Source organism: Penicillium hispanicum, assembly GCF_028827665.1.
Source record: "Penicillium hispanicum strain IBT 35686 chromosome Unknown utg000006l_segment0_segment0, whole genome shotgun sequence".
NCBI lineage: Eukaryota > Fungi > Ascomycota > Eurotiomycetes > Eurotiales > Aspergillaceae > Penicillium > Penicillium hispanicum.
Genome location: NW_026623198.1, coordinates 557,188 through 579,053, shown reverse-complemented (window position 1 = coordinate 579,053; position 21,866 = coordinate 557,188). Strand labels below are relative to the sequence as shown.

At 55.6% G+C, this 21,866-nt stretch overlaps 7 protein-coding genes across 7 annotated transcripts; 3 read left to right on the top strand and 4 right to left on the bottom strand.

The window, feature by feature from the left end:
• Positions 1-323: 323 nt before the first annotated feature.
• Positions 324-1,346, bottom strand: N7459_006577 (RTA1 domain-containing protein; the record flags this gene model as incomplete). Its single annotated transcript, XM_056945745.1, has 3 exons — positions 324-937; positions 992-1,084; positions 1,148-1,346. 3 exons carry the CDS (start codon positions 1,344-1,346, stop codon positions 324-326), a joined length of 906 nt encoding a protein of 301 aa, XP_056797744.1.
• Positions 1,347-3,516: 2,170 nt separating this feature from the next.
• N7459_006576 (putative phosphoketolase) lies at positions 3,517-6,352 on the bottom strand (the record flags this gene model as incomplete). The annotated part of the gene is made up of 8 exons (XM_056945744.1): positions 3,517-3,554; positions 3,608-4,433; positions 4,504-5,124; positions 5,162-5,486; positions 5,544-5,696; positions 5,756-5,990; positions 6,057-6,131; positions 6,190-6,352. The coding sequence occupies 8 exons, from the start codon at positions 6,350-6,352 to the stop codon at positions 3,517-3,519; spliced, it is 2,436 nt and encodes an 811-aa protein (XP_056797743.1).
• A 380-nt stretch (positions 6,353-6,732) lies between these two features.
• Positions 6,733-8,300, top strand: N7459_006575 (uncharacterized protein; the record flags this gene model as incomplete). The annotated part of the gene is made up of 6 exons (XM_056945743.1): positions 6,733-7,109; positions 7,188-7,502; positions 7,557-7,619; positions 7,679-7,751; positions 7,821-8,198; positions 8,262-8,300. 6 exons carry the CDS (start codon positions 6,733-6,735, stop codon positions 8,298-8,300), a joined length of 1,245 nt encoding a protein of 414 aa, XP_056797742.1.
• Positions 8,301-15,106: 6,806 nt separating this feature from the next.
• N7459_006574 (uncharacterized protein) lies at positions 15,107-15,914 on the bottom strand (the record flags this gene model as incomplete). Its single annotated transcript, XM_056945742.1, has 2 exons — positions 15,107-15,704; positions 15,844-15,914. 2 exons carry the CDS (start codon positions 15,912-15,914, stop codon positions 15,107-15,109), a joined length of 669 nt encoding a protein of 222 aa, XP_056797741.1.
• A 586-nt stretch (positions 15,915-16,500) lies between these two features.
• On the top strand, positions 16,501-17,548 carry N7459_006573 (Rab family GTPase; the record flags this gene model as incomplete). The annotated part of the gene is made up of 3 exons (XM_056945741.1): positions 16,501-16,584; positions 16,649-16,712; positions 16,911-17,548. The coding sequence occupies 3 exons, from the start codon at positions 16,501-16,503 to the stop codon at positions 17,546-17,548; spliced, it is 786 nt and encodes a 261-aa protein (XP_056797740.1).
• Positions 17,549-17,752: 204 nt separating this feature from the next.
• On the top strand, positions 17,753-18,985 carry N7459_006572 (40S ribosomal eS7 domain-containing protein; the record flags this gene model as incomplete). Its single annotated transcript, XM_056945740.1, has 3 exons — positions 17,753-18,127; positions 18,447-18,529; positions 18,622-18,985. The coding sequence occupies 3 exons, from the start codon at positions 17,753-17,755 to the stop codon at positions 18,983-18,985; spliced, it is 822 nt and encodes a 273-aa protein (XP_056797739.1).
• A 552-nt stretch (positions 18,986-19,537) lies between these two features.
• N7459_006571 (putative dynactin Arp1 p62 subunit RO2) lies at positions 19,538-21,480 on the bottom strand (the record flags this gene model as incomplete). Its single annotated transcript, XM_056945739.1, has 2 exons — positions 19,538-21,041; positions 21,101-21,480. The coding sequence occupies 2 exons, from the start codon at positions 21,478-21,480 to the stop codon at positions 19,538-19,540; spliced, it is 1,884 nt and encodes a 627-aa protein (XP_056797738.1).
• Between the last annotated feature and the right edge of the window lie 386 nt (positions 21,481-21,866).

The window sequence follows — 21,866 nt, the reverse complement described above, 5'->3', positions numbered from 1 at the left end:
TGTGTCGTGTACGTTCGGGTTCTTGTTCCTTCCTTGCGGGGATACCACCGCATTCCTGGCCCAGGTCGATGCTTGTATGTTTTCTGTCTGCTTTTACGGGTGTCTGTTGGCACTCGGTCATGACTCCATGTCCGTCGGCTTCCCGTTGATACCTCAGTATATGCACTTGAGCTTCAGATAACAGGTCTATAGTCATTTCCGCTAAAAAAAAACTCCGTAGATAGTCCGCCCAAGGTATCTATCTGTAGTAGGGCGCATTAAAAATAAAACCAACAGACCCAATCAAGAAAACCAACCATCCACGACTACGACAAAGACTCGAATCAACCAGACTCGGGATGAATCATCTCCACCTCGTCGACAGAGAGATCCTTTCTCTTCTCCCCGACGCTCTGCGCATCGGAGAGGAACCAACCGGGGTGGATGACATTGAACACCGCGACGGCAACAACCATCATCGCGCCATCCAGCGCGATAAAGTACGACTCGTGCGTGATCAGGTAGCCGGACCAGCCCTGCGACAACTCGATGGTCCGGTAGATACTCCGGATATAGATGCACACGACAGACAGGACCATCGCGCCCAGCAGCGGGACGATCGAGCCGGTCATGGACTGCAGCAGGCGGCGGCGCAGGGTGCGGCGGATAAAGTCGGCGGCGCAGAAGACGAAGATGGTGATGGAAAACAGCTGGAAGACGATACCGGCGACCATGGTGTGGGTGCCGGGCGCGGTGTCGCCGTTGACCTGGTTGACTTCGCTGGAGGCCATGCCGCCGCCGACGGCTTGCACGACAAGCGAGACGATGTCGCAGGTGCAGAAGATCCACAGGTACAGGCTAGGTTTGAGGATGGAGGATTCGGGGCCGAGGATTTGGATGAAGCGGCCGAGCAGGACGTAGATGCCGGCTGTGAAGAAGGTCGGGGCTGTCGCGGGTTCTGGTTAGCAGGTGGTCGTCGTCGGGCGTGTATCGTCGATCGGGTCGTGCTCACCGATGATCAGGGTGGAGATCTGCATCAAGAATGCGTCTCCGTTGTATGGGCATTTGGACGACCAGGTTCGGGCGGCCCATCCGAGGACCTCGACTGGGGCACCGGGTCAGTTGTATTCGACGGTTGGTGCAGTGGTATCGTTGATCTATGACTTACCTAGGCAACCAATACTAAACAGAGAGCACCACCATGTTCGCTTCCAGCAGAACTGGACGGTGTGCAGGATCATCGACAGGCCGAATAGTGTGCAGTAGGCGATTCCGGCGCCCAGCGTCGGGACGTAGCCATAGGAGGTGTCGACGCCGTCGATTTTGGCATAGCAGCCGATTGATAGGGCTTTCTCGTCGATCGCCATGATAGGTTCGGGGATATACACGAGTTGGTGCAGGTCGGAGAATTAATCGACGTAAATAAAAGAAGAGAGACAAAGAAAGAGGCGCGGATGCGAGACGGGTATAGTTCAGACAGATGAGATGCGAAAGCCGATGTCGTAGGCGAATAGAGATTATATCGTAAGCCGCAAAGGGTCATATGCTGAAGCGAAGTAAATGGTCGGAGATGCGTGACGAAACAAAAGACGAAGGAACAATAGTCGTCCCAGTGACAGCATCAGACAGCAGCAAACGGGTGACTAGGCAGACTAAGTATATATAAAACAAGATGGGGCGGAATAGCCCGCCCCGAAAGAGTAGAAACCGCGACATGCAATACTCCATTCAGAGCGCCAACGGCCATCGGGGGAACAATTACCGACCCGACACGAGGGGCGGATGGGGCAGGTAAAAAAATTGAATCAGTGGGGGCAGAGAACAAAGAGCTGGTAGTGGACCATCCTATGGGAAGACATCACAGCCAAGAACCATGCCAAATGGGCCTGATCTGATAGGAATTCGGACCGATAGAGATGTCCGCTGCACTCGCAAGAACCTCTAATTCGGGTTTAGCGACCGGGGCGCCAAGCTTGGAAGAGCTTGGGAGATCTCGCTCTTCCGACACTCCCGCTTTCCAGACTCTGGAATTTAAACTGGAGACGGACACCAGACGCCAACAGTGATTGGAGCTGGTGCGGCGTTCATGTCTAGTAGATGCCGCAGCGCTACGGCTTGGCGACTATAGACGGAGGATTGAAGTGTACGGAACGTCCGACTCCGTGTCCATCGGTACATGCGACGCAATCCCTCACCGCTTCAGGTTTCCAATGAGACATTCGAGATTTGAAACTGGCCATGCATTGGGGGTCTTCCCAACACGAACGAGCTTGGGGATTATTGCAGGCTGAACAGATACGCCCATAGAGCGTTGAGGTATGCAAGCTGCCTGAACACTGCCATGTGGATCAACATCGGAAGTGGTCGAATGGATCTCTGCAGCTGACAGTGCAGTGACAGCTAGGATGTGACGAGCATGCTACCAGAATAATAATGTGCTGACAATAGATACTTATCTTCACGCCCAGTTTCAAATACTCCATCGCTCTTGCAAATCCAACATTGCCATAGCGACTGTCGGGTGGCTGGAAGCCAGAGAGTCCTATAGAAAACACCGTCAGCACAATCGTGGTAGTATGTGATGCAGACACCTGCCCTACCATGTACCCTACCACCCAATACCTGGTTAATTGCATCCCAGGCATCAACAATTCCATGTGGCTTGCATGTTGCGTTATGCTGCACCATGGCGAGCGCGAGCGCGAGCACAAGCACTCCAGGCGTAATCACCCAGGAATCCAACGCAACAGGCCCAGGTAGTACATAGACATCCTCAACTGGATCGATAAATCTCCTCTGGTCATGACTGGCTATGCTCTGACAACGTGGTCACACCTATCGCCAGATGCATCTCGCATTCACGTTCTGAGTTAAGGCTCCTCAGGCCGATCGGATTGAGTGCTTACATAACCACATATCGGCTACTCACCGCCCAGTTCTGCCGATACCAAGACCCACGTGGATCGAAGTATATCAGAAGGATGTTATGTCCGAGTGAAGAAAACACAAGTGAAAGATTCCATCAATTCCAGGAAAAAAGAAAAAAGTAAAAAAATAAAAGCACACCCCATGGCCAGGTGTTGAACCCAAGGCTCCGGAATCAGGGCCATCCTGAATAGTTACCTCTCGGCTCTATCTAGGCAGTTAGACCGGCGTGTACAAGTACACTACATGAGGTGCGGTGCTGATTTAGTCCTTTTTACCTTTCATATCCCCCAGATGCTTCTAAATTTGCTGCTTTTAATTACCAGGAGTGGCCCACCCCCTAATAGCCTATTTATTCAGGCTTCCACGCTTGATTACAGTCTTCTACTTTGATAGTTTCTACCCCATATCGATCTCAGGCTGGCGACGTTGCCATTCCACCTGCCATTCCACCTCATATGTGATTACCGAGGCCCATGCTGACCAGATCTTGCGATAAATTCAACATTTATTGGCATTCAAACTATCCCAAAAGACTTTCAATTACTATCCAGCCGTATCTAGATCAACGCCTCATTTTCCATGACCTGACCACCCTATCCACGTCTTTCCCTACGTGAAACTCGGCGGGTCATACATACCCTCCGGATCTAAAAGCCACGTCAGCATCGCCCCCCGTCCCAGCCGCAGGGCAAAGACCTACCATTCTGGCTCTCCATAATCTCCTTCCTCGTCTGAGTAATATCCTGGCCCAGCTGCGCCTGCAGCTCCAACCCCCGGATCTGGATCTGCTTATTATGCTTCGCGCCACCATGGACCGCGGCCTGCGCCACATGGAACCGCGACGTGCCGTTCAACAGCATCATGTCAAACGGCGTGGTCGTGCTGCCCTCCTCCATGTACCCGGCAATCGAGACGCGGTCCAGCTGCGGCCGGCCGAAGAGCAAGCCCTGCAGCTCCGGCGGGTACCCGTGGTAGTTGAAGTGGACGGGCCGGTCGGCCGTGAAGAGGTCGTCAAAGGCCTGCTTGGACAGCGCGTGCGGGTGCGCGCCCTCGTTCTCCAGGATCATCAGGTCCGTGACGTTGACGACGCGCACGCGCAGCTCCGGCGCGCGCTGGCGCAGCAGCGCCGCCGCCGCGATCACCTCGAACGTCAGCTCGACGCCGATGCCGACCAGCACCACGTCCGGGTCGAGCCCGTCGTCCGTGCTGCAGAAGTTCCACACCGAGGCGCCGGCGCGGCAGTGGTTCTCGGCTTCGTCGGCGCTGAGGTACACCGGCATCGGCTGCTTCGAGCCCACCATCAGGTTGACGTAGTTCTTGGACTTGAGGCAGTGGTGCACGGTCGTAAGGAAGGTGTTTGCGTCTGGGGGCAGGTAGACGCGCGCGGCTGTGGGCTTGATCTTCAGCACGGCCCCGATGAAGGACGGGTTCTGGTGGGAGAAGCCGTTGTGTTCCTGGCGGGTCCAGGTGCTCGTTTCGATATAGTTGATGCTGCTGACGGGGTAATGCCAGGTCGTCTCTCGAGCCTACGGGTGATGGGAAGTTAGCATGAGCAGGGAGACGAGCGTGGACGCGGGGAAAATGCGTTGCACTGACCATCTTGATGAACTTGGCGTACTGCACCATCATCGTGTGGATGATGCCCAGGAAGCTCTCGTACGACGGGAAAATGCCCACGCGGCCCGTCAGCGTGTAGCCCTGCATGAACCCCTGGCACATGTGCTCGCTGAGCACCTCGATGACACGGCCGCCGCGCGCGTTGGAGAACTCGTCCCATTGGAAATTGCGACAGGTGCGCTCGAGCACGGCGTCGAGCTTGTTGCTCTCCAGTTCGTCGGGCGAGAACAGTCGCACGCTGTGCGGGTTCTGTGCGAAGACCTCGCAGATGAACTTGCCAACCGCCTTCATCGCGCTTTCTTGCGACGCTTTCTTGACACCAAAGTCTTTCCAGTTGGGCAGCGTGGGAGGCGTGTAGCCGTTGTAGGCTTCAAGACGCTGGCCCATTCTCTTTCCGCTGTCGGTAGGGATCACGCTCTTGATCTCGTCGGCGATGTCGTCGTCCTCTGTGAAGATCTGCTCGGGCTTGTAGTCCGACAGCCATTTCTGCAACAGGGCCAGTTGCTCCTTATCGGACTTGGCCTTGGGTAGAGGCACCTGGTGCGAATGGAACGAGCCCTCGATGAATTGCCCATGGAGCTCTTTCGGCCCTGACCATCCCTGTGCGCTACGTTAGTCGGGAGAACCAATGACGGACGACGTGTTGACCTGCCTTGGGGGTTCGGAGGATCAGCATTGGCCACCGGGGCTTGAGGATTGGCTTTCCGGAGCGAGCTGCATTCTGGATCTTGTGAATCTCCCCCACGGCCCAGACCATGGAACAGTGGAGATCGGTGTCGATGTCATTCAGATCCTCCACGATGCGAACCTGGTATCCATATCCAGTGAACAGCGCCAGCAGCTCCTTTCGGTCCATGCATCCGAATATCGTGCGCTCGCTAATCTTGAACCCGTTGAGATGCAGAATGGGGAGGACGGCCCCAGACTCTTTTGGATCGAGATACTTGATCGCGTGCCAGGAACTGCTCCGTCGTTAGCGATTCACTGTCAAAAGGGTGGAGGGTAACAAGATGACGCACGCGGCAGTTGGGCCGCTCTCGGCCTCCCCATCACCAACGACGCAGGGCACAATCAGGTCAGGGTTATCCATGGCAGCGCCAAAAGACACAGCCAAAGCGTATCCGAGCTCACCACCCTCGTGGATCGCGCCAGGAGTCTCGGCATTGATATGACTACGGAGATCCCAATCAGTCAGCGATCTCGCGAATCCAGTAGAGAATGGCGAACTGACCTGGGAAGTCCAGTCCCGGTACTAAATGTCGAAATGAGCTTGTGCAGTCCGTTGCTATCACGCGAATAATGGGAGTAGAATTTCTCGAGGGAGCCTTCCAGCCATAGCGCAGCCAGAATTGCCGGGGCGCCGTGTCCTGGTCCAACCACAAAGAGCATATCCAGATTTTTTGTTCTGATGAGGTAGTTCAGGTGTGAATAGACGAGGATGAGTCCGGGGCATGTTCCCCAGTGACCTTGGGCAATCCTCCGTCAGTACGCTGCACCGCTGGGAAGGGTGGATATATATCCGATCAGCTTACCGAGAAGTCGCGGCTTAATGTCATCAAAGGAAATTGGATCTTTGAGAAGCGTGTTTTTCCGTAGGAAAATCATCGCTGCAGGAAAGTATCAGCCTGAATGTGTCGAATTTCCATGAAATATCCCGTTGCTCACCAGCCGCAATGTACAATGCCGCCCTTCGGAACCGGAGCAAGGCATCGCAAGCTTTTTGATCCAGAACGTCATGCGGTAGCTCGATGTGTAGGTTCTCCAAGCCATCGGGCAAATGCGACGGCAAGGGCTGCGGGTTTGGTCGGTCGATGACTTCGCCAGGCATGATTGCAGGCCAGATGGGAGTATAGACTGGAGCTTGGCGCGGAAGATCAACGCGGGACGGGATCGGCTGAGTATAAAGCAGTAGAGCAAGAGACCGTCGACAGCCGAAAGAAAAATTACAGAGTGAAGAGATGAGCAGACAAGCAACCCAGAAATGACGCCGGGGGAATCATGCGATTACTTAATGGCTGGGTCATGTCATGGAAGAGTCTCCCCATAGCAGGTTGGCTATATTATCCGGCTTGTTCCCGGCGTGGGCGACGTCACAACCCGTTCACATCCTGACATCACTCCCAGCAGAGCGTGCTCTCAGTGTGGTATCTGCCTGGCATTGCCCTCATCTTTGCGACAGGAGAATCTCTAGTGGACTGTTCTCAAGCCATGGCGAAACACATTCTCGCCGTGAATGCCGGCTCGTCCTCGGTCAAGGTTACGTTCTATACTTCCGACCACCCGCCGCGAGCTATCGCGGATGTCCAGCTTTCGGGCCTCACGGCACCACCGCCATCGTTGAAGTACCAACGGGGCCCAACTAAGATCAAGGAGGAGCTGCAGGAGAAGCTGAGCAACCCCCAGGATGCGTTCAAGTATATCCTGCAGCGCTGCTTCCATGACCTCGAGCTGTCCGAGGTCGCCAGCGATCGCGACCTGGCATACATCTGCCACCGGATCGTGCACGGCGGCGATTACAGCGACTTTGTCGAGATCAACGACGACACCCTCCATCATCTTGAAGAGCTCGAGGACCTCGCCCCGCTGTACGTGGAACGTGGTTCCTTACATACCCGCCATCCCCCGATCGCAACCGCGTGCTAACGGACTTCGGCCACGGATAGACACAATTTCTCGGCCTTGGAGATCGTCCGCCTCTGCAGAAAAGAGCTTCCCAGCGTCCCCAGCATTACCTTCTTCGACTCTGCTTTCCACCAGACTCTGCCCCCGCAGGTGCGGACATACCCGATCAACCAGGAGGTCGCCACGGCCAACGGGCTGCGGAAGTATGGATTCCACGGCATCAGCTACTCGTTCATCCTGCGCTCCGTGGCGCAGTTCCTCAACAAGCCCGCGGAGAAAACCAACATGATCGCAATGCACCTGGGAAGTGGAGCCTCGATATGTGCGATTCGCGAGGGCAAATCGATCGATACCTCGTGAGCGGTGCCCCGTCCACCGCACCGAGTACTGCGCTAATCGACATGATCCAGGATGGGCCTGACGCCCCTCGCCGGATTGCCCGGTGCAACGCGCAGCGGAGACATCGATCCCTCGTGAGTTTCCTCGTCGCCGGAGATGCTCGTGGTCGAGGTGCTAACCTACGTGCGCCCAGACTGGTGTTCCACTATACCAGCGACGCGGGGAAACTGAGCCCCGCCAGCACGAAGGAGATGCACATCAGCACGGTAATGACCTGCGCCTATACCATTCCTACTCGCGCGGGCGACGAACTGACTGGTGCATCCCCCGTCTAGGCCGAGGAGATCCTCAACAAAAAGTCCGGCTGGAAGGCACTGGCGGGCACCACCGATTTCGCCGAGATCGCGGTCGAGAATCCGCCCACTGCGGCGCACCGGTTAGCCTTTGATATCGTCGTGGACCGCATCCTCGGCTACATTGGGAACTACTATCTCAAGCTGGATGGACAGGTTGATGCGCTCGTCTTTGCGGGTGGGATTGGCGAGAAGAGTGCGCTGCTTAGGCGGACGCTCTCAGAGAAATGCCAGAGCCTGGGCGTGGCGATCGACGCGGCTGCCAACGACAAGGGGCCTGGCGATGGCGAGACGGTGATAGATATCACCAAGGGAGTCGGCAAGGGGCCCCGGGTGCTGATCTGCCAGACCAATGAGCAGGTATGTTGAAGACGGCGAGAGCGGGTGAGGAATTGTTTGCTAACGGCGAATCGCCTGCACCAGTTCGAAATGGCATACCACACTGTTTGTTCGCGATCGTGAGGTGTCGCATTGAAAGGGAGTGGCGAGTGCCTCGGTAGGATTCAAGGTAGCACCCGTAGATCGGTATGTATCTCTAATGAAGTCAGCCAGAGGCAAGGTCTCTCCAGGCATTATTCCAAATCAGATGTGACAGCTCCGTATTGGGATCGGATGACAGCAAGAATGAGGGACGAGATTGACAAGTCCATAGGGCTCGGACGCGTCTAGACGCGACCCGATCGAGCACTGTGTATCCCGAGAACGCGGGCGCGCGCTGTGTCGTTTGTGGGCGCTCAATGCAGTTTTTCTTTTGTCATTCTTGGGACGACAGGTCCCTGCATACCAATGCATCCCGCTTCAGTGACTTACAGTCGACGTGCACTGGAGATCCAAGCGGCCGGATTCTCCGCCAATCCGGTTGGACGGGCACAACAAGGGGAAAGAAAAAGAATGAGGTGATACGTCAACTGATTTCCTGGAATCGACAGCTGCATCGGGGGGAATTCGGTTCCCCGATCCACCCCAAGGTTGGACGATCTCCTAGCGTAATGCACGATGGCGGGAAGGGGGGCGACGCCGTCGGGAACTGACGATGATGCACGATTGCGCAGGCGAGACCCGGCGACAGGTACATACATACAATTGGAAACTGATGCAGCAATCACTCCTCCCTAGGTCGTCGATCTGCAAGATAGCCGCTAGATCTGAACTTAATGTTTGTGAGGGAAAGAGCTGCACGCTGCACAGCAAGCTGCCGCGATGCGATGCACCAAGCTTGTCGTGCTTCCAGCCGCGAGTGATGGTGCAGCGCGTGTCATGGAGGGTTAGAGGCCGGGGAATCGGGGGCGATGGTCCGGTGCGACTATCCAGAGTGTTTATCTATGCGTTCCATCCAGTTCTATATCGGTAGCAGGGTACTTCTCTGGTTCCAGGGGCACCCAACCTCGCAGCACCTCGAAGCGTATCTCCACTGGCGCCCACTAGTGTGGCTGGAATCATCAACCGTTGCATCTCGACTGGCTGCGGAATTCCCGCTGCGAACCCGCCAGTGGGCCTGTCGTCAAGTGTGTTCGCATTGTACTGTGTATGGCTCGATCGATCTGAAATTGTCTGCCCCCATGCTTCTTCCGCTGTGCACATATGCACTGTACTTTCGGTGTTGCCTTCATATCCACGGCGCATCGCGAGTCAGGGGCGGCTGATCCGACAGGGAGGGAAAAAGGAGACGATCAGTCCCGGCACAGTGGGTGTTGGGGCTATGGACCGTCGGCGATCGTCATCTGTGGTGCTTCTTTTTTTTTTCTCCTGGCACCTGCGAGCTTACCCGGCGCTGAGGATCGGGGTTGAGGCTGTCACTCGGTTCCCAAAGGACTCTCATACCCACCCAGGCCTGGATGCTTTCCGGCTTGTCAACGTGATGACAGGATTTGCCTTGCGGATGTCGCGGTGTGCTCTTCTGACGATCCTCAGCCAGCCTTGGAGGAGAGCTAGCCTTGGAGGAGAGAGAAGAGTCAAAAGGGAAAAGGGAAGAAGGCGCGGCTACACAAAATCCAGACCAACCGAAAGGCGCTTCGATCGGATCGCCAAAAGGCCAGAATGAGTTGACGGCACGGCTCTCTCCTTCGGGTCGGGCAGCTGCTTAGGCGTTGCTCAACCAAACGCATCGTGGAGCAGATGCGTTCCAGCGTCTCGGGTGAATGCAGCATTCTTGTCTTTTTTCACGAGTGCCGTTGCGGAGTACAGCGGAATACAGCTTCACCAGTGGATGTCCACTCGTTCCAGAACCTTTCGATTTTTCTCGCCTCGGTGATGATGGAACCCATTTTCTGGGACCTCCGAGACTAAGATCGTCCGGCTTTGCATCCGCGCAGCCCTAGCAGACACCTGGGAATCAGACCTGCCCCATTCAGACTTTCGGCTTACTCTTGGTCTGATTACACTAGGGTGGTGGAGCTGGTCCAGAAGGTACGAAAGACGAAGGCCACGCGTGTCTGTACTTTCTGACATGTACAGTGAGTGGTATTTCGGAGGATACGGAGTATAAGCGATGGTGGACAATGAAAAGCAGCCACAATTTTGAGAGGTTGACACATCGACCAGCTGTCAATTGCAACAAAGAAGCCAGCCATCAACCAGGAAGTCCGCCCCTGCTTGGATGATCGTGCTGCAAGGTGGTTGGCCCAACGCGGGCGGCTCATCTTCCGCGAGTCGGTCCCGACGCCCCCCTGTCGCTGAGAACGCCACCGGGTCGACACGATGCATGTGCGGCAGAGCACTGCATCGCCCGAGATACTGACCTGCCTGATCGGAGGATGGAGCTATGCGATGACGGAGGTCGACGATTGGCACGCGCCGCCTCCAGATCTATATACCAACAGCAGGCGATCTAGACATTACCGCAAGCATCATCGACTCGGATCCTCCATCAAGCTCTCTGCTGTACATCGCCCAAACAGTTCCAGGCCATGGTTCATGCAATCCAGCTAAACCTTGTTCCGCGCGGGTGGACTAATGCATCGAGCCGAAGTCTGGAGACGCGATTCCCAGGAACCCGTTGTGGCGAGCGCATTTGACTGGATCCGTCTGGTCTTGGGAGGCAAAGAACCAGCGCCCTGGATTGGGGCCGTTGTGCCTGGCAATCCTGCTTCCTCTGGGATCGTACTAACGCTGGGTAATATATATATACTCTACATGGTAGGACAATCTTACCTGTCCCAGCTCGACGGCGCAGGGATTTCTCTACTGAACGGGGAAGCCGGAGCAAAGACACCGTCGCGACTAGGACCCCAGCATCCCCATCATAGACCAATCAGCCAGAGGCCAACCATCCACACGGCCCGTGGTGTTTTCTTCCGTTTCTAGCGTCGTTCTAGCTGTACCGGAGAGTGTCGGTTGCCGGGTCCACCGGGGAAAGAAAAAGAGGAAGCTCGTTTTCTCGTCATGTCTCCTTTTTTTTTTTTTTTTTTCTTTCTTTTCCGTCATGCTCGAATCGGGATCATCGCGCAACGGAGATGGCGTCGACGCCCCCGTTATTCATTGGCGTTCTGCTACCGCGCGCGACCTGTGGCCCACCAGGGATCATCGTGATGGCGGGACAGTCCAGATCGGTCCTTCTTGCTCGGTACGACTAATGGCTAAATCGATCATTCCAATCCGTTCCTGTGTCGGGAGATACCACGAATAGGAGACAGGAGACGTGGAACGGGGCGACACGAGAAAGCGAAACACTCATCAAACCAGAGTCAAGTGCGAAATATCTATAGATTCAATAATAATATGCGCAGTCAACCGTCGTCTCATATCCCGTTCTTTAGTCACCCGCGGAATCGCACCAGCCGTGTCTTCGATCTCACCAACGGCTCCGGAGTCACTTCCGCGGTCGATCGTCCAGAGCCGATGGCCATGAGCAGCGAGGCCATACCCAGACCCTGCTAGTTTACCAGCACTTGGTTCGTATAGGCGCTGTGCGCAGGAACCTGAACGATTCCCGCCGCAGCCTGGCGCCACTAGATACGTGTAGTGTCTGGCCCCCTCGGGTCAGTGACATAGAATTTGGCTGAAACAGGCCGAGCCCATCGAGCAGAGCGATAAGGGCGAGGGCGGCTGTGTCCAGCGACGAGCGCGTTTCACTTGGTGGCTGGAGAACCCGCCCGCGGCTACGGCTCCAGTGTGGCGAGATGCTGGACGGGAATCCGTTTGCCCGGTGCTGAGATAGTACTCTGTATGCCTGTCTCGAGGGATACATAGCAAGAATGTTTCCATCCAACGCGTATTGTCCGTTACCCAGTTCTGGAGACGCACCCAAGCTGCCGGGAGACTTATGGAAAGGCTAGAAGGCGGAAAGAATGTTCGCACGTAAATGCGAGAGAGTGGGTTCGCTGGGCGATGTGATTCGGCTGTCGCAAGTCATGGAGCCATTCATTTCTCCTTTCGGGGAGAGAGTGGCCCACCCCCTATGATGGAGCCCTTCCCCCCAACAGGATCGAACGGGCGTTCTGATCGATCGCTTGGAACACGGGGGCGCTTTTCTAGGACCGACGGGACTGTATGAGACAAGGAAAGGTGGTGGTGTGGGTGGGTGCGACGAGAACACGAAAAAGCAAGTGTCGGGGTGATGAGAGGACGATTGGCCTGGTGTGAACGGGTGGTTGCTACAGTACAGCGCGACCAAGGGGATAGGGGCGAGGATGAGAAGAAGCGATTGGCCGGGGGCCAGAACAAGGCTCCCGAGACCACCGTTACTTAGGGAATAATCATGGTGACTGCGTGGAGTCCGCGAGGCCGACTGTCTGGTCTTGATTAGGCGACAGTCGTTGGTCTTAAGACTCAGATTGGACAAAGGGGAAATGATTGCAGCTGGAGGTCGATGACACCTAGGCATCCGATGTCAGCGTTTCCAGGAAGTGGCCAAGCAGCCCCTGGATGTAGGGTCAAGGCTAGGTTAATGTATAGTGTCGCAGTAGAAGTCCATAGTGTTCAACTCTCTGGGATCGCTAGCACCAAGATGGTTAGAAATATGCGATCCATCCGATGGGGCCCAGGTAAAGCAAGTACCAGATTGAGTACCGACACCCCCCAAACACATAGCAACGGAATTACACCATCTCTCCCTAGGGATATACCTTGAGGACTCAAATTGATGAGACGACAGCCATCGTCCATAGTATACAAAGTACTATCTAGGTATTCGGTACTTTACTGGGTTCTCTGTTCCTGCGTGTCCCTGCTCCACTTATGCAAGAGGCTGCCCGGAGAGTCGGTTCCTAGCTTCCCCTGGGAGTGGAGAGCTTGTCTGGGTCAAGTTGCGGGAAATGACTCTTCACGGATGTGTTTTGGATACAGTCTGCTCTGCTCTGCTCTGCAAGGTACCTTTGGGCAAAAAGGATCCCGAACGTGATGTCTCCAATATGAAATCCTGGGCGTGATCTATCGAAATTGTGACAGATCAAAGTTGGGATTTTGATTGATAGAAAAAGGGCAAAAAAAAGAAAAGAAAACCAGGCCCCGATCGCCCCTACTGCAACATTATACGTTAGCAGACGTTGGAGAACGTAGAAAGGGGGCTGGGATCCTGTTCCCCGGGACCAGAGACGGGAGAGCCGCTCCTAAACAAAGAAACGATGGGGCCCACAAGCTTATAAAATCAAAAAAAATAATAATAATTATAATTAAAATAATTGAAATAATTAAAATCAATTTAGTTTCCCTTTGGATTATTTTTTGGGTAATTTCCATGCGGGTTTCTTTTGATTTGATTTTATTTTCTAATGTTCCAGAAAAAGGAACGCGATGATCGCCCTGCTCGTCGCTTTCACAGCCCATCGGTCTATATCTACGCAATCGCCCCCCTGGGTCTCCCTTTTTTTGCAACTTAGCAAAGTCCCCAGGACTCTTCGATCGCTGGACATACCGTGAACGACCCTCCCTACTCGCCCTTCCTCCCTTCTCCCTTGCGATACGTTTTGTCCACCGGATCTACCGGGCCATACTTCCGCGGCACTTCTCCTTTCCCAGTCCCTTGCCGACTGGGCTTTGTATCCCTTCTGGCCGTTTTTCCTGGTTCAGATCGCGATTTCATGGCCGTGATTCTGCAGCCACCCTCGCGCTTATCCTGAATCTTTTCCTGTTCCCCGGCGCAAATCCGATTCTCCCGCGACGCTGCTCCCTGATAAAAAGCAACGCGCGACCTGTCGAACCGCCTGCCGCATCGCCATTCCCGTTCGGTCCCTGTGTCGTCACATTCCTGCCCTACAATCTGCCGGCGCCCGCATTGTCCCAGTGGTCTTTAAAAAGGATCGCCCGTTCCGATCTCGACTGCAGCTGCGTCCATCGCCTGCACCGTCCGTCCTTGTCTAGACCTTTTTTTTTTTCTTGATTTGCTTCGGGGGGTGGATTGGGACTTCGTTTGCCAGGCGCTCAAATCCCCGGCCGAGAAACTACTATATAAGAACCGGGCGAGGTGCTGTTTACCTGGTGAGTTCTTCATCTCATTCTTGACCCTACGTGCATGACCGAGAAAAAAAACCCCAACTTGGCTCTTGTCACCACTTCGCCTGACCATCACTCTGACCATGATTCACTGCGCAGAACTCAACATGATTCTCCGCGACCTGTCGGCCTTCAACATGGGGCGAGGCGCCTACGACACAACTGGTGTCAAGAAGCCTGGCGCTCCACCACCACCTCCGAAATAATTGCTCTCCATGATACCCTTGATCCGCACACTTGGTGCCGCCGTTCTGGCCATGCTTTGGGATTGGTTCTTTTTTTTTTCTTCTCTGGCGCCCACGGATGCTGGAGTTTGACGCCCCTATGCTTGGAATTCGCACTATCTTTCGGTGAGTCATCCTATGCCTGCGCGCCTAATCTTGGGCAGCAACTGACAGCTTCTAGACACTTGTAACACTATCTACTTGGCTTCCGTTTCTCTCGGTCATATCCTTGCTGTCTACTCGCCACTGGCCTTGCGCGACCACATTATACCCTTTTTAATCATCTTTTCCTGCATCGGTTTCGGATTCTCAGCGTCGACGCCCCGACTTTTTCCTCTTTCGTGACCTTTCTTGTCTTCGTCAGCCACGCTTCATCCATGGATATTTTTATTTCGCTCGGACCCTCAACATCTCCATCCACCTCACGCCTTTCTTCCGACCTACCTCTCCCGGGATCCATCTGTTCAATCTCTCAAAAGTGTTTTTCTTCGCTCTCCCTTTCCTGTCGGTCTTCTTCCTGTGGCTCGCTTGATTTTTGAGATTCTTCCCTCGGCGTTATGGTATAGATGGGACGGACTTTGTTGCATGGGATGCATGGACTGATACCAGAAGAACCTAGACCTTCGACCCCACGGTCAATAGCACGTTTTTGCTGATTCCATTCTGAGCCGCCGTGTTCACGAGCGTGTACTTGTATGTGTCCTTGGACGTTGATGCCTGGATTATATTTTCGCGCGCATCTGCCCATGTAAGCGCCAGTCGATTGATCGTGTCGCGCTCAGACCGGCCCTCCAATCGAACCCGGGGTCTAGACCGGGGTCCCACGGACTGAAATCGCCATCTTGCGCAGCGTTGGGATGATGTCGTGCGGTCGTGTATGCCGCCCGTCATGTTTTTTCGGATTCGTCCGGGCGGGATGTGTAGAGGGCGTCGGGCAGATTTGCTTGGGGACCACCGCCGGGCCAGGAACCGCCGGCCTGGTTTTCGATGCGCGCCTTGTCGATGCTGTGGCAGATGGGTCTGGGGCCCGAATAGGGCGTCGCTGGCGCCCGACATCATCGCGCATACCCGTTGGGCACTAGCGGTGTTGTGGATCAGGAAGATCAGGATCAGGAACGAGGCTTTGCCGGGTTCATGACGGGCACGTTGTAGTCGGTCCAGTTGGTCCGGGGCCGGATTGGTTCTGCTGTGTGCCTGGCAGAAGGTTGCATAGCTGATAAATTCATTTGTTGGGACTGGATTGAAGATCTATGGGAAAGTGGGAAAGTCGTGTTTTGGTTTGTCGAAGTCTGTATGGGCGTGAACCAAGGTACCCAGGAAACCAGAAGACCGGAAGCCATTTGCGCCCACACTATTGCCGATCGGCTTCTTTCTCCCGGTCTTCTTTTCCCTCACGATCCTCGTAAAGCAGCAACTCGCGCATCTTGGAAGAAGCGCCTGATATCTCCCAGTCGGAGGCTCATACCAGAGCCGCAATCGTAGCCTGCAAGCAGACGAAAAGATCAGTCTAACTTGCATAAGAAACTACCCACTTGCTCCAAGCCAGCATCGTCAGGAAGATCAAAAAGGTCAAATTGTACTCCGTACCATCTCGATCCCGAGGATACATCATTCCCATTGTATATCTCCTACTTGGTCTTCACAGTCCATTGTCTACATAGTTATTGTATGGCAATCCCGTGACTGCCGGCTTGGGTGTTCGCACTAAGCCAGATTGGGCCCGCTGTCATCATCAACCTCCCTCCCAGGATTCCCAGACCTTCACGACTCTGAGCACCGTGGATTGCGACGTCTTCTCGCCTCCTTCCATACTCCCTTGAGACCGACGACGCTATCGTTTCAGATCTTGTCGGACCTGTCAGCTGGTCGCCCCCAACGCCCGACTACCAGCTGAACCCGCCAGCTCATCCTTCTGCCTGATCGCCGACTGTTTGATAGGCGTCGCTTTCTGCACGACGGCCTGACCGGTGCTTTTTCTTTCGCCCTGCTCTCGTCTCTCGATTTCAGTCATGTCCGACCCGGCGAACGCAAACGCCCCGAAGCCAAGCAGCAGCGTCAAGCTGGTGCTGCTAGGAGAGGCTGCGGTGGGAAAGGTACAGCTCGCCTCGCCACGTTACACGGGAATCACTGGCTGATCATACATGTCTTCTCTGATAGTCATCACTCGTCCTTCGCTTCGTCAACAATGATTTCCAGGAGAACAAGGAACCTACAATCGGCGGTAAGCAACCCCCCCCCCCCCCCCCAATCAACGCCCGAGGATGGGAGGCTTCTTCTTTGCTAGTCATACATATCCTTTTGGATGAACGGGGCCCTTAGGTGGTGTTACACTGGGGGCGATCCCTCAGAATGAGCCATACCCAGCATTCCTCAGCCCCCATATGACCCCTTCGAACGTTCCGCTAACGTCATCAATTAGCTGCATTCCTGACACAAAAGTGCTCTCTCCCAACGCGCACAATCAAGTTCGAAATCTGGGATACGGCGGGCCAGGAACGATTTGCTTCGCTGGCCCCGATGTACTACCGCAATGCGCAAGCCGCGCTCGTTGTCTACGATGTCACCAAACCGTCGTCCCTGACGAAAGCTCGGCACTGGGTGGCGGAGCTGCAGCGCCAAGCCAGCCCGGGGATTGTGATCGCGCTCGTTGGCAACAAGCTGGACTTGACCAACGACGGCGGCGATGCTTCCGCGGCATCGGCCGCTTCGGAGGATGCGAATGAGTCGGCTGGTCCTGACGGCGAGGAGGCCGCCGGCGTGGAAGGTGAGGAGCAGGATGTCACTTCCGGCGATGCTCGGAAGGTGTCGACGCGTGAAGCGAGCTCATATGCGGAAGAGGAGGGACTTTTGTTCTTCGAGACCAGTGCGAAGACCGGAACCAACGTGGTGGACGTCTTCACTGCCATTGCCAACGCCATTCCCGAGAGCAGCCTGAAGACCGGCCGAGGTGCTGCGGGGTCTGGCCAGACTGCCCTCGGAGGTCGGTCGGCAGAGGACTCTCGCGTCAATCTGGATGACCGCAACGCTGCAACAGCCAAGGAGGGCTGTGCTTGTTAGATTTGGAGAAGGCCTCCGTTTCTTGAAATCACACTTGCAAATTTTCCCCATGGGTCCAGGCGTCTCCCCTTTTGTCTTTGATTTCATGTTCTTTTTGCGTCTCATTTTCGTTGCTTTTGGCGACTGGGACCTCTCGCCCATGCTATATCCCGTTGCCTCGAATGGTGCAGTATCATTTAGAAATGTACATGTCAAAATGGTAGAATGCAGACCTCTCTAGCCAATCAGAAGCAGCCGAGGGCAGACCAGTCACGGGACACCCCATCCCCTAAGTGGAAGTCCGCACTAGTCCCAATCGGGCACAAGCGCACCCTAAGCGAAATCGTCGATCCCACAATTCACACCTGCTTCTTGACCGCGAGAACACCTCCCCTCCGCCGACATCTCAACCAGCACTTCCGCAGCACCCCGTCGCTCGCAATCATGGCTGCCATCAACAAGATTGCCCTCAACTCGCCGTCCCGGCAGAGCCCCTCCGAGCTGGAGACCGCGATCGCCGGCGCTCTCTTCGACCTCGAGAGCAACACACAGGACCTGAAGGCCACCCTTCGGCCCCTGCAGTTCGCCTCTGCCCGTGAGGTAAGGATTCGGATATTGTTGTCGCCATCGGAAATCGCCTGGAATTGCGGCGAGGGAATTTTTGGGCGTGTCGGTCATATCGGAGCAAGAGATGGAATTATTTGAAGATATTTGTGGACATGCACCAATTGCCTGCTATGACTGTCTCAACACCATTGTCTTGTCGGAGAAGGCATTTCGGAAGCCATACGACTACACCGACCATGAATTCCCTCGACGCTGTTCCCGGAATGATTCCAAAAATTTTTGTACCCAATTTTTGTGTGCGCACGCAGCAATTTGTCTAGACCGAAACGTCTAACATCTCTCTCCCCCACAGGTCGAGGTCGGCCACGGCAAGAAGGCCATCGTCATCTTCGTCCCTGTCCCTCTTCTCCAGGGCTTCCACAAGATCCAGCAGCGGTAAGACGACACTCCCCTGGGAAGCAGCAGCCCTCGCGAAGATCACCAAAGCACAATGGGAACTGACACGTGAACTTGTTCTGCGACCACAGCCTGACCCGCGAGCTCGAGAAGAAGTTCTCCGACCGCCACGTCCTCTTCGTCGCTCAGCGCCGCATCCTGCCCCGCCCCAAGCGCTCCGTCAACTCGCGCACCACCCAGACCCAGAAGCGCCCCCGTTCGCGCACCCTGACCGCCGTCCACGACTCCATCCTGACCGACCTGGTCTACCCCGTCGAGATTGTCGGCAAGCGCACCCGCACCAAGGAGGACGGCAGCAAGACCCTGAAGGTTGTCCTGGACGAGAAGGAGCGCGGCGGTGTCGACCACCGCCTCGACGCCTACGGCGAGGTCTACCGCCGACTAACCGGCCGTGCTGTCGTGTTCGAGTTCCCCCAGAGCGGCGCCGAGTACTAAGCGTGTGTTGTCGTTGGTGGGGAGAGCCAGATGTCGGGTGTATGGGTTGGCTTGTTTCTAGGTCCGAAACTGAAAACTCGTCTAGATTCAAGGAGAGCATGACGGGTGAAAGACCAAAAAATGCATTCATGGGTTTTTTTCCTTTTGATTTACGTGCCCTCCATTGACTGGTGCATGGTTGGTCCGCCGGTTTCTCACTTCCTGGGCGAGGCCGCGGTGCTGAATTCCATCCGGGCCGTTCTTCTCTAATGAGGATGGGATGGGATATGTGATAAATATTCCAATTGAACATTTCCGACTTTCAATTCTGCCTGCGTAGCTTGGATTTGCCTGTCACTTTTAAGGCTTCGATTTACTAGCTATGTTTAATACCGAGTACCTGATTCGGAGAATAATGCCCCTGTTCGCCTTCCTTTCAAGGTCTCGAGCTCAATAGACAAATACTCAATTCTCTAGATGCGATGTATGTGCAACAGCTGAATATCATCCGGGGTATGGCAAACAACAAATCCAACGAGGAACCACCAACCCACCAGCAACTCGTCCCCCCATCTACAACACCGCCTGGATCCTCCCCACCCCCAGCACCATCCAGTACGCCAGCTCCCGAGCAACCAAGTCGTCCGGCTTCGACGCCTTCCCCACATTCTGCTGCTCAAGCTGCGCCTCCGCATCCCACTCCATATGCACGAACACCGGGATTTCCAGCACATCCTCGTCCGGCTGCGCCGCCCCCGCCGCGCGCTCCTCGCGCGTCGCCTGGTCCCCCCCCTCGGCCTGAGACCCCGGCAGCGTCCCCGGAACCACCTCCAGCACGACGGTCGTCCAGTTCCGGCCCTTGTCCCAGACCTTGCCGGCCTCGGGCACCTTCTCCGCGCCGCGCAGACCCGGGAGCCGCGGGTCGCTGGTCACGGGCGCCGAGGCGCCCTGCAACGCCTCGTCCCACACGTCGCTGTTCGCGCCGATGTCGAACTGCGGGCACAACACGGTGACTTTGCTGGCGACGCGGCCCGGGGTGACGGAGGGTGTGGCGAGGGTGATGCGGACGGGGTCGAACATGTGGTTTTTCAGCGTGAGGAGGACATGGATCGGCCGCAGCGGAGGCAGGGAGGTGAGGTCTGGAGCGGGAGCGGCGACGGCCGAGGACGCAGGGAGCGCAAGCGGACGCAGGGTCGGGAGGGGGATGTAGCTGAGCGCGATGAGGCGGATACGGAAGCGCGTGGACTGCGGCTTGGTTTCGGGCTTGACGAGGATGTGCTTGCAGGACTTGCAGCGCTTTGCGCGCTTGGTGCGCAGAAGCACCGGCAGCGGCAGCAGGTCATCGACGAAGCGCACGTCGGGCGATTGCTCGGCGCGCTGGTCCAGCGATGCCACGCCGTCCCAGCCGCAGTCCGGGGAGGCAAGTCGCTCGATCACTGCCGTTTCGCCGCTTTCGGGGGCAAGGCGCAGACCCTCGCTGGCGGTGAGGGCTTCGCGCATCACCGGCGGCTTGGACTTGGGTTTCTTGTTACCGCCGTAGAGTCCGCTGAGACGGGATGATGAGGCGTACAGGGACATCAGCCGGTTCAGAGCTCCCGGTGAGGAGAATCCGAGTTCAGAGCCGAGGGGATCACTGGCTGATGACGACGTCTCTGATATCTGCGTGCGATAGAAGGACTTTAGCGCCGCAAACTGCGCTTCTGCATTTAGAGGCGTGGTATTCGCCGCTTCATCTTTTGTTGTAGACGACTGCTCGTCATCCTCCCGAGTATTCGATTGCTCATCGATGGAAGCAAACGTGGACAGAGGGGACTTTAAGTCGCCAAAAGTCCGCGAGGCCTGTCTGGACCGGGTGTCAAATCCAGGCTGGGCCGTCACATCGGTCATTTTCTGCAGCTGGCTGCGAATGTTGGTGGGCTTGTCGAATTTGATACCGATGTCGAGCGTGGTCCAAAGGCAATAACCACACGACAGAACCCAAGGACCTTGTTGATTCCCATTTCCTGTCACATTCTCAATGGTACTGACGGCCAATGGAGCCGTGCAGACAGGGCAATTAAAGCAGTTCCGGCCACAGCTGGTGGTTGTGCATGTTAGCAGTTTGAAGGTTCGGGTACTTTGAGTTCTCGTACGTACCGATTTCCATCACTTCGTACCATGCTACTCGGCGTCTCGAAGAGGCAATTCGGGCAGTACCAGCTCACAATCTCCTCTGTTATGCACCGTGGGCACTTTATCTGATGACAATCCTCGCAGTACAGAAGCTGTTCGGGTGGATACAGCGAGTAATTCGACCGAGGAGACCTAGGATCAAAGGTCTGCTCTTCATCCCCATCGTCGCCTTGTGACTCAGACTCGGGTTTTTGTGATTGGTTTTGTTCTTCATTGGCGTTGGTCGCTCGCTCGGGTGTCTGTTTCTGCGGCGAGTCCCTCGATCTGCGTTTCCTGGCCGGGTCGGGCACAGGGGTGTCGGCACAGGGGCACGAGATGTAGGTGTATGGGAATGGGCGAGACATCGTCAGTCGCAGCACAGGAGGTAGAGGCGGGGTGGGCTTTATTAAGAAATGCAGGGGCGTTCGGTTATTTCATGCTTCGTGTAGGCGCGACTTCGATGCTACCGGAGAGGGGAAAAGACTAATCGCTGCAAAGTAAAGTGTAATAGAGACAGAATGCAAGGTTCTTCTCATGGCTATCCGAGCATTAGCATGCATCATCTCGGCGTAAGCTCCGGCTTTGCATGCACGGGCATATCGTGGGGTGGGAGAGGCCACGCCGATGCGCGAGAACATACCAGGGCGGCGCTAGAGACAAATGGCTGTCAATACTGGCAGGGCGTATGTACAATAGCAACGAAAGATTGGGTTCAAATCGAACGACCCGCGAGGCGCTGGCGGGCGCGAGG